The sequence below is a fragment of the Canis lupus genome, chromosome X, assembly GCF_048164855.1.
Source record: "Canis lupus baileyi chromosome X, mCanLup2.hap1, whole genome shotgun sequence".
In the NCBI taxonomy this organism is placed as follows: Eukaryota; Metazoa; Chordata; class Mammalia; order Carnivora; family Canidae; genus Canis; species Canis lupus.
In genome coordinates this window covers 64205609-64217762 of record NC_132876.1, presented here as the reverse complement: position 1 = coordinate 64217762, position 12154 = coordinate 64205609, and the positions used below count along the sequence as shown (strand labels likewise).

Genomic DNA, 12154 nt, shown 5'->3' with positions numbered 1-12154 from the left:
CTTAAAATATCCAAAAAATAGAAGAGGAAGGAAAACTTCTAAATTTACTCTATAAAGCCAGCATTACTCTGAACCAAAACCAGATTAAAGACACTACAAAAAAAGAAAACCGCAGGCCAGTATCTCTGATAAATACAGAAGCAAAAATCTCCAACAAAATATTAGCAAACTGAATTCAACAATAAATTAAAAGGATCATTGACGATGGAACTGGAGGGTATTATGCTGAGCGAAATAAATCCATTGAAGAAAGACAATCATCATATGGTTTCACTCATATGTGGGATATAAGAAATAGTGAAAGAGACCAAAGGGAATGGGGGGAAATTGAGTAGTGAAAAATTAGGAATGTCTTCCTCTCTATGAGGAGACTCCTAACTCTGGGAAACAAACAAAGGGTTGTAGAAGGGAAGGTGTGTGTGTGTGTGGGGGGGTAACAGGATAAATGGATGAGGGCATTAAGGAGGGCACATGATGAGATGAGCACTGGGTATTATACTATATGCTAGCAAATTGAATATAAATAAGAATTTTTTAAAAAGGATCATTCACCACAATGAATGAGAATTTATTCTAGGGATGCAAGAATATCCCACATTCACAAATCAATCAATATAATATCTCACATAACAGGAAGATGGATAAAAACTATGTGATCACCTCAACAAATGCAGAAAAAGCATCTGACAATATACAACATCTGTTCATGATAGAAACTCAACAAAGTTGCTTTAGAGCGAACATACCTCCACATAATAAAGGTCATATATGAGAAACCCACAGCTAACATATCCCATGGTAGAAAACTGAAAGCTTTTCCTCTAAGATCAGCAACAAGTTAAGGAAATCCACTTTCACCATGTTTATTCAAGATAGTACTAGAAGTCCCACTCAGACATGAAAAAGAAATAAAAGATACCCAAATTGGTAAGGAAAAAGTAAAATTGTCACTATTTGCAGAGAATATGCTATCTATAGAAAAACTTAAAAGACTCCACCAAAAATCTACTAGAACTAGTAAATGAATTCAGTGATGTTTTAGAATACAAAATTAATATACAGAAGTCCATTGCATTTCTATACACCAGTAGCTAAGTAGCAGAAAGAAAAATTAAGAAAACAATCCCATCTACAATTATGCCAAAAAGAATAAAATACCTAGGAAATACTATAACCAAAGAAATGGAAGAACTTTACTCCAAAAACCATGACACATTGGTAAAAGAAATTGAAGATAATACAAAAAGAAAAATATACCATGCTCATTGATTGGAAGAGTAATGTTAAAATGTCCATACTACCCAAAGCAATCTATAGATTCAATGCAATCCCTATCAAAATACCAACAGCATTTATCACAGAACTAGAAAAAATACTCCTAAAATTTGTATGGAACCACAAAAGACCCCAAACAGCCAAAGCAATCTTGAGAAAGAACAAAGCCAGATGTATACCAATCCCAGATTTCAAGATATACTACAAGGCTAAGTAATCAAAACATTGTGGTACTGGCACAAATACAGACACATAGATCAACGGAAGAGAATAGAGAGCCTAGAAATAAACCAACGTTTATATGATCAATGAGTCTATGACAAAGGAAGCTAGAATATACGAAGGGGAAAAGACATTCTCTTCAACAAATGGTGCTGGGAAAACTGGAAAGCTACATGAAAAGAATGAGTTTCATTCTAGACCACTAGACCACTTACTTATACCACATACAAAAACCTAAAATGGATTAAAGACCTAAATGTGACAGGCACCTGAGTGGCTCAGTGTTTGAGTGTCTGCCTTTTGCTCAGGTCATGATCCTAGGGTTCTGGGATCAAGTCCTGCATCAGGCTCCCCTCCCTCTACCTATGTCTCTGCCTCTCTCTCCCTGTGTCTGTCATGAATAAATAAATAAATAAAATCTTTAAAAATAGATGTAAATGTGAGATATGAAACCATAAAACTAAAGGAAAACATATACAGTAATTTCTTGGATGTTGGCCATAGCAACATAATGCATATGTCTCCTCAGGAAATTAGATAAAAAAGAAACTATTAGAACTATACCAAAATAAAAAGCTTTTGCATGGTGAAAGAAACCAATAAAATGAAAAGGCAACCTTCTGAACAGGAGAAGACATTTACAAATGACATATCCAAAATAAGGGTTAATATCCAAAATACATAAAGAACTTACATAACTCCACACCAAAAAGAACCAAACAATCCAATTAAAAATTGGCAGTGAACCTGAATAGACATTTTTCCAAAGAAGACATACAAATGGCCAATAGACACATGAAAAGATGCTCAACAACACTAATCATCAAAGAAATGCAAATCAAAATCACAATGAGATATTGCCTCACACCTGTCAGAATGGCTCAAATCAAAAAGAAAAGAAATAACAAATGTTGGTGAAGATGTGGTGAAAAGGGCACCCTTGTGCACTGCTAGTGGAAATATAAATTGGTGCAACCAGTATGGAAAACAGTATGAACTTCCTCAAAACATTAAAAATGGAAATATCACATCACCCAGGAATTATACTACTGAGTATTTTTTTAAAGATTTTATTTATTTATTCATGAGACACACACACACACACACACACACACACACACAGAGAGAGAGAGGCCCTGGGCGGAAGGCGGCGCTAAACCGCTGAGCCACCAGGGCCTCCCACTACTGAGTATTTACCCAAAGAAAATGAAAATGCTGGGACACCAGGGTGACTCAGCGGTTGGGCATCTGCCTTTGGCTCAGGGCGTGATTCTGGGATCACGTGACCCCTGGGATTCAGGGATCAAGTCCCACATCGGGATCCCTGTGGGGAGGCTGCTTCTTCCTCTGCCTATGTCTGTCTCTCTGTGTGTCTCTCATGAATAAATAAATAAAATCTTTTAAAAAAAAGAAAATGAAAAAAAAAGAAAATGAAAATGCTAATTAGAAAAAAATATGCATTCCGATTTATGGCAGAGAACAGACAAAATACAGAAGCAACCACATGTCCATCTATAGACGAATGGATAAAAAAGGTGTACACGTATATGTGTATATATGTGTGCGCATGCGCACACACACACACACTCTCTCTCTTTTTTTTTTAAAGATTTTATTTATTTATTCGAGAGAGAGAAAGAGCGAGAAAGAGAGAGGCAGAGGGAGAAGCTGGCTCCATGCAGGGAGCCCGATGTGGAACTCGATCCCAGGTCCCCAGGATCAGGCCCTGGGCTGAAGTCGATGCTAAACCGCTGAGCCACCTGAGCTGCCCACACTCTCTCTCTTTTTTTTAAAGATTTTATTAATTTATTCATGAGATACACAGAGAGAGGGAGAGAGAGAGGCAGAGACACAGGCAGAGGGAGAAGCAGGCTCCATGCAGGAAGCCTGACGTGGGACCTGATCCCAGGACCCCAGGATCACGTCCCGGGCGTAGGCAGGCGCCAAACCGCTGAGCCACCCAGGGATCCCCTCTCTCTCTCTCTCTTACTCAGTCATAAAAAAAGAATGAAATTTTGTCATTTGTGACAACATGGGTGGACCTAGAGGGTATTATGCTAAGTGAAATACATCAGACAGAGAAGGACAAATACTATATGATTTCACTTATATGTGGAATCTAAAAAAACAACAACACACAAACAGCCTCAGAAATACAAAGAAAAAACCTGTGGTTACCAGAAAGAATGGGGGGTTGGGCAAAATAGGTGAAGGGGATTAAGAGGAACAAACTTCCGGTTATAAAATAAATAAGTTACAAAAATGTAAAATATAGCATTGGATATATAGTCAAATATTGTAATAATATTGTGTGGGAATGGATAGTGACTACTCTTACCATGTTGAGCACTAAGTAATGTATGGAACTGTCAAATCATTATGCTGTGTACCTGAAAGCAATATGAATTATATACCCAGTATACTTAGATAACAAGGAATACATAAATAAAACTTCTTGTGACCACTGAAAAAAAATATATTCCACTTTATCTAGAGTTAACTTATCCCTACTTAGTAAAATAAGCCAAAGATCTTACCATCTGAAATACATCAGAGCCTTCATCAAAATCCACCATAGCAAAAAATATCCTGTTGGTAAATGCACTGGAGTATCGCCACGAGTTTGCCAGGATCTGGAATTCTTCATCAGCTTGCCTGGATACAATCAGATTTATGAACATATAAAACATTTTTTAACAGCAATCTAGTTTATCAGCAGTGAAACAGAGCCAAAGAAGCAATAGCAGTGTTTCCAACGGGAGAAATATTTTGAGAGAGAGAGACAGACAGAGACAGAGAAACACCAGTAAGGCTCTGCTGAAAGGGTCAGGACAAACTTTGGAAAACACTGTCATTGTTTTGGCATAAAAGAAGCCTTATCCTAAGTGTTGGGGATTCCAACAGAAAGTAGTTACTTGACTCAGCTTCATACTTTGTGCTTCTTATTTCAAAGCTCTTTAAGTAGTCACTGGAAAACTCCAGCTAATTGTTTGTACAACAACTTTTTAATCCTTAAATTACTTCTAGGTGTTCAAAAAGACAAGGTTGAAGTATTTCCAGAGAAAGTAAACTATAAGAGTAATCCATTTTATAAATCTATCATATAACATGCTATTATTTAGTAAATGAAAATACAGTCAGATGAATTCTTAGTGCGAAAGAATCTAGAGAATTGAGATTGAAACCTCGAATCATGTTTGACTTTTCCCTTATTGCCCATATGTTTTCAGTTTCTAAGATCTGATAATTTTTCATTTGTGATTATCTTTTATTTTTTTTTAATTTTTTATTTATTTATGACAGTCACACACAGAGAGAGAGAGGCAGAGACACAGGCAGAGGGAGAAGCAGGCTCCATGCCGGGAGCCCGACGTGGGATTCGATCCCGGGTCTCCAGGATCGCGCCCTGGTCCAAAGGCAGGCGCTAAACCGCTGTGCCACCCAGGGATCCCTGTGATTATCTTTTAATTCCATCTCTTCCTATTTATTTTCATTGCTATCAGCTAAAGTCAGATCCTTAATATCTGACATTAGAATATTAAAATATTGACTCTAGTTTCTCCTCTTCCAATCCTTCTTATGCTGCAATATACAACAATCTTCATAATTACTACTTTCCTGAAACTCCTACTCTTCTCAAAAACTATTGTTGCTTTTCTACCACCTTCAGAACAGTCTCCAAGTTTTTTCACTGGTTATTCAAGTTTTTTTTTAAAGATTTTATTTACTTATTCATAAGAGACATAGAGAGAGGGGCAGAAACATAGGCAGAGGGAGAAGCAGGCTCCATGTAGGAAGTCCAATGTGGGACTCAATCCAGGGACTGTGGGATCATGCCCTGAGCCAAAGGCAGACGCTCAACCACTGAGCCATCCAGGCGTCCCTCAAGTATTTTTTATCACCTAGTTCCAATAAGGCATCTAACTTTTATGCAGCCTTACTACTAATCAATATAAAACAGGATCTTTTAATTCCAGCACTTTATTTACCATGATCTCTGTATCCTTGCACACACCTTTACTTCTAACCAAAATATCGTACTTCTATCTAAATCTGATCCATCTGTCTAGCCCTAATACAAATCCTTTCTTTTCCATTAGGCCAACCTTAATCTTCCTGTTATATGTCCTCCCTGAAATTTTGTAGTATTATATACATAATCCATTTGGTACTTAATTGAAATTGCCTTATATTGCTAAATTTTCATGTGTGGAACTCATTTCACTAGCCATATAATAAGGGTAGGGCATCTTATACTTCTCATCCTGATAGCACCAAATACATAGTATTATACACATTACTGTTAATTTTTTAAAGATTTTTATTTATTTATGAGAGACAGAGAGGGAGAAAAAAAGAGAGACAGAGACACAGGCAGAGAGAGAAGCAGGCTCCATGCAGGGAGCCTGATGTGGGACTCAATCCCAGGTCTCCAGGATCACGCCCTGCACCGAAGGCCACCCGGGCTGCCCAATTTTTTATTTTTTGAGTGTGTTTAGGAAAATATGAGCTAATTTTAAATTTCATCTTATATAAAGATACTAATAAAAACTTAGGTTAATAAAAATATCATGTATTTGCATTTAATATAGAATTATGAAGGAGTTTGTGTTTGTTCCCTAACATTTTTGTATATTCTTGATTGCTGAAATGACTAAATTAAGAGTAATTCTAGATTTTAAGTTTATGCATAATTAATACCTGCTATCCAGCATAGGGTGCCCAAAAATAAGTACTCTGGAAAAAATAAAATAAAATAAAATAAAATAAAATAAAATAAAATAAAATAAAATAAAATAAAATAAGTACTCTGGGATCAAATACCTTAACTATCTTCTACCTCTGAGGGGAAAATCCTTGATGGAAAGTTAGCAAGTCTTGGGGTATCATAATGCATATTCTAAAAAAAAATTGTCTATTCCTTCACATAAGCCCAGGCTGTCAGAATTTGAAAAGCCTTCAAGATTTTATTAAATTAGTTCTTCACAGGGTAGCTTTGTCATTTCATTTAAAATGAATTCTCAGATCACACATATTGATCTAAAAATGTAAGTTAAAAAAACACCAAAAAGCAAAAGCTATTCTATTTTTTAGTACCCACTATTTTAAATTTTGTTTAAAGAAATGTTGCCCTTTTATGTAAAGTGCCCTTTTTAAAAAAAGATTTATTCATTTAGAGTGGGAACTATCAGAAAGGGAGACAAAACATGAAAGACTCCTACCTCTGGGAAACAAACTAGGGGTGGTGGAAGGGGAGGTGGGTGTGGGCGGGGGGTGGGGGTGACTGGGTGACAGGCACTGAGGTGGGCGCTTGATAGGATGAGCACTGGGTGTTATTCTATATGCTGGCAAATTGAACACCAATAAAAAATAAATTTATAATAAAAAAAGATTTATTCATTTATTCATGACAGACACAGACTGAGGAAGAGAGGTAGAGACACGGGCAGAGGGAGAAGCAGGCTCGCAGGGAGCCTGATACAGGACTTGATCCTGGATCCCAAAGGCAGGCACCCAACCACTGAGCCACCCAGGCATCCCCAAAGTCCTTTTTTAAAAGAAATATCAATCTGTTCCTAAGATCATTCAGAAACAGTAAGATCAAATCAATAAACCATGGTCTGATGAAAGTTTAAGTGAGATTAGTCTCCATTTCCAAGTTTTATAATCACTACAAAATAATATAAAAAAAGAAAACATTTCAAAATCACACATCTTTATTTTCTAAAACTGTTCTCTTGTAATTCCAAATCTGGAATGTAGCTACCATTATTGCATTTGCATTAATAATTATCTCTAGCTTTGTGTAAACCAGTTAAAAGGTTTTGGAACCTATTTCTTCGTGAGAGAATATTTGTTTTACTTACCTTCTGGGGTTATTGTATAGAATAAGAATATGAAACTGAAAGCATTTACAAATAATAAAATACTACATCAATCCCATTGGCATATATTTATGTAAGTTGATACCAATTTGTATGATGATTATTCATTTTTAAGTTATTCCTATTATGGCTACAACAATACTTTATCCTTGTTCTTTCTTCCCCCTACTATTGTGGGCAACCAAGAAATGACTGTAAAAGGGCAATATATGTTACTACAGTCATCCTAAGTAAGGTATATACAATAATTGTTTATGCACCCACTGAACTAATTCGGATCTTCTGGGATAGAGAAACGGTCAAAAGTTTATGTTATTTAATTTTAAAGTGTAGTTGAAAGTACATACTTGCACACGACACACTGTCTGTGAAGTTGGAGAGCAGTGAACATGACAATAACGGAGTAGTTTCTTGGTGGGGCTTTAACAAGGCGACGGAACTTGTCTCCATTCATCCTTATTACAGGTCTTTTATTGGTCCATTCCATCAGTTGACTAACCTTTTCTGATAACACCATCTAAAAAAAGGGAGGAGTGTAGCATTAATGCTCTCAGCATGGCATTTGAAGTTCCTTTTAACGAGAAAACTTACTTAAACCAAGACTAACAAGCAGAGGTAACAGAAACTGTGAGTGACCTAAAAATAGAATCTGATAATTGAGCCTGATAATGATAACGATTCTTAAAATTATATCATTTCATGATTAAGTTTAATCAGATATATTGTTGAGATGAATTATTTACTAATAAATAAAATATAAAATCAGAAAACCTTTCATTTGCCAAAGATTACAAAGAATGTTGAGTTAAATCAATCAGCTAGTTTTGTATAAGATCTTGCTTCTAAAAACCAAACCAAACCCAAAAAAGCGCATGTATAAAAAAACAAATAGTTAAAACAATCTTGAAAACAAAGAATAAAATGTGAGGATTACTCTACCTGATCTTAAGGCATACTATGTAGCTCTAATAAGCAATGCAGAGTGGTACTGATGAAAGAATAGACCCATGAATGAATGGCACAGAAATGAGAACCCAGAAACAGACCTCCATTAAGTAGAGCCAATTGATGCTTCATAAAGTTGCAAAAACTCACTAAAGGAAGGATAGCCTTTTCAAGAAACAGTACTGGAGCAACTGGACATCCGTAGTCAAAAATATGAATCTTGAACTAAACTTTACACTCTATTCAAAAATTAACTCAAACTGATCACATACTTAAACATAAAAATGAAAACTATAAAAATTTTAGGAAAGAAGAAAAACGGGCAGCTGGCTGGCTCAGTCAGTAGTACATGTGACTTTTGATCTTGGAGTCATGAGTTCAAATCCCACACTGGGTGTACAGCTTACTTAAAAAAATTTTTTTAGGAAAACAATTAGGAGAGAACATTTAAGGATCATGGGATAGGGAAAGAATTCTTAGACCTAGAACCAAAATTAGTTTTGTAGTAGATACAAAATAATTCCGGTAAGAGCCATAAAATGAATATGTCCACAAATGGAAAACCAAATATAAACTCTAAGCCCATAGAGAAAGATATACACTCTCAAAAGATTGGTATAACAAGTAATTAACAAGATTTGTGGAACAATGATACTGAGGAAACAGATCACTCTAAACCAGGGTTTTACAATAGTGGCAATACTGACATCTTGAGCCAGATAATTCTTTGTTGTTGGGAGTTGTCCTGCACATTGAAGGATGTTGAGCAGCATCCCTGATCTCCACCCACCAGATACCAGTAGTACCTCTACCTTCAGCTGCAACAACCAAAAATGTCTCCAGACGTTGCCAGATAGGCCCAGGGAGTAAAATTCCCCTCCTCCTTTATTGAGAACCACTGTTGTACACTTAAAAGAATTTTCACAGTATGATTTAAGTTTTTATAATCTTATTATATATTCAATTTTTTAATTTAGTACTGATCAGAATACAATACAAAAAAAAGCATGGCAATAAAGTAAACCAAAACTTCCCAGAGCAAGCTTCCAGCATAAAGGATAATAAACTTTCTAGACCCATGTTTCTCCAAGTGTGGTTGGTATAAAGGAGCCTGTTACGTGTTAAGACTTCCAGGTTCCATCCTCCAGTAAATCTGATTCAGTAGGTCTAGAGTAGGTTCCGAGAATATGAAATTTTAACAGGTAAACCAAGTGATTCTTTATATACACTGAAGTTTCACTACGGAAACCAGGCCGCCAAGAAAGCTGTTTCTGCCCAGTTTCAAACCAGGGACCTTTCATGTGTGAGGCGAATGTGATAACCACTACACTATGGAATACACTGAAGTTTCAGAACTACTGCTCTACATTCTCATTCTTATGAGGAGGGACTACATTTTAAATAAATATCTATGTCTAACATAGGGAAATTAAGTAAACATTAAGCTATTCAAATGATGAACAAGGGATGCCTGGGTGGCTCAGGGGTTTAGCGCCTGCCTTCAGCCTAGGGCGTGATCCTGGAGTCCCAGGATCAAGTCCCACATCAGGCTCCCTGCATGGAGCCTGCTTTTCCCTCTGCCTATGACTATGCCCCCCCCCCCCCGCCTCTCTCTCTCTCTCTGTGTCTCTCATGAATGATAAAAATAAAATCTTTTAAAAAAAAAAAGATGAACAAGAAGAAAAAATACGTCATTCCTAATAATAAACCACGACCTGATCTTCCTGGAATGATTGAAGAATGTGATATATTTCAGTTAACTCAAATATAACATCTTAATAATTCTGAGATAACTTTTTAAAAATTCCAGTATGGTATTATATTAGCTTCAGGTGTACAATATAGTGATTCAACAATTCTATACATTACTCAGTGTTCATCAAGATAAGTGTATTCTTAATGTCCTTCACCTATTTCACCCATTCCCCCCTTCCACTTTCTGCTTTCCCTTTGGTAACCATCTGTTTTGTTCTCTATAGTCAATAGTCTGTTTTTTGGCTTGTCTTTTTTTCCTTTGTTTTGTTTATTAAATTCCACATATGAATGAAGTCATATGGTATTTGCCTTTCTCTGACTTACTTCACATAGCATTATACTCTTTAGCTCCATCCATGTTGCTGCAAATGGTAAGATTTTTCTTTTCTTATGGCTGAATAACATTTTATATATACATATATATAGACACACACATATATATACACACACATATCACTGTGCTAAATGCTTGGTAGTTTGATAGGGATTACATTAGATCTATAGATTGCTTTGGGTAGCATGGACATCTTAACAATATTTGTTCTTTCAATCCATGAGCATGGAATATCTTTCCATCTGTTTGTGTCGTCTCCAATTTCATTCATCGATGTTTTATAGTTTTTTTTTTTAAAGATTGTATTTATTCATGACAGACACACACAGAGAGGCAGAGACACAAGCAGAGGGAGAAGCAGGCTCCCTGCAAGGAGCCTGATGTGAGACTCGATCCCGGGCCTCCAGGATCACGCCCTGGGCTGAAGGCAGACGCTCAACCGCTGAGCCACCCAGGCGTCCCTGTTTTATAATTTTTAGAGTACAGGTCCTAGACACTTCTTTCACTAGTCCTCTGTCTTCACTAGTACATTGTTTTATAAAGGAATTTCACTTTTCTTCAGTTGAAAGCTTTATTGATTGGAGTAAATCTCTAATATTGACGAACCTTCTTCCTTAGAGAAGCTTTCATCCATATCAAGAGCCCATTGTTTGAGTACTGAAAGCTATGGCTGAGAAATAAAAATTTTGTTTTTCTACAGTATTTACTCTGCATAGTCCCACTATGCATTCCCCAGATATCCTTTTATCTTCCAAAGATACAACCTTCAAAAGTAAAGGAATAAAATGTTGCAATTACCCTTCATTTCGAATAAAATGTTGCAATTACCCTTCATTTCCTTTTATTTATTATTTAATACTTTAATTAGTAAGAACAACGAAGGATTATAGTACAGAAAAGTTAGAGGTTTATCAAATGAATTATTCAGCAACTAAAATAAATGACAGCCTCAGAAGGAAAAAAAATCTACATTTACTTGGGGTTCCAGAGGGCGCCGAAAGAGACAGAGGACCAGAAAGTGTATTTGGACAAATCATAGTTGAGAACTTCCCTAACATGGGAAGGGAAACAGGCATTCAGATCCAGGAGATAGAGAGATCCCCCCCCTAAAATCAATAAAAACCGTTCAACACCATGACATTTAATAGAGAAACTTGCAAATTCCAAAGATAGGGAAGATTCTTAAAGCAAAAAGAGACAAGAGATCCCTAAACTTTATGGGGAGAACTATTAGGTTAACAGCAGACCTCTCCACAGAGACCTGGCAGGACAGAAAGGGCTGGCACGATATATTCAGGGTCCTAAATGAGAAGAGCATGCAGCCAAGAATACTTTATCCAGCAAGGCTCTCATTCAGAATAGAAGGAGAGATAAAGAGCTTCCACGATAGGCAGAAACTGAAAGAATATGTCACCACCAAACCAGCTCTGCAAGAAATATTAAGGGGGGCTCTGTAAAAGAAAGAGGAAGTCCAAGGAAACAATCCACAAAAACAGGGACTGAATAGGTATTATGAAGACACTAAACTGATATCTTTCAATAGAAACCCTGAACGTGAATGGGCTTCATGACCCCATCAAAAGGCGCAGGGTTTCAGACTGGATAAAAAAGCAAGACCCATCTGTTTGTTGTCTACAAGAGACTCATTTTAGACATGAAGACACCTACAGCCTGAAAATAAAAGGTTGGAGAAAAATTTACCATTCAAATGGTCCTCAAAAGAAAGCAGGGGTAGCCA

The 12154-nt window shown here is 36.5% G+C and overlaps 1 protein-coding gene across 2 annotated transcripts in view; it reads right to left on the bottom strand.

The window, feature by feature from the left end:
- The window catches only part of MAGT1 (magnesium transporter 1), a 64476-nt gene that overhangs the window by 41741 nt on the left and 10581 nt on the right, over positions 1-12154 (bottom strand). For both annotated transcript variants that reach the window (XM_072817487.1, XM_072817486.1), the window contains exons 2-3: positions 7730-7899; positions 4035-4152 (exon numbers count right to left, since the gene is read on the bottom strand). In XM_072817487.1, coding sequence (XP_072673588.1) covers positions 4035-4152; positions 7730-7899 — 288 coding nt within the window. The remainder of the gene's footprint in view (positions 1-4034; positions 4153-7729; positions 7900-12154) is intronic.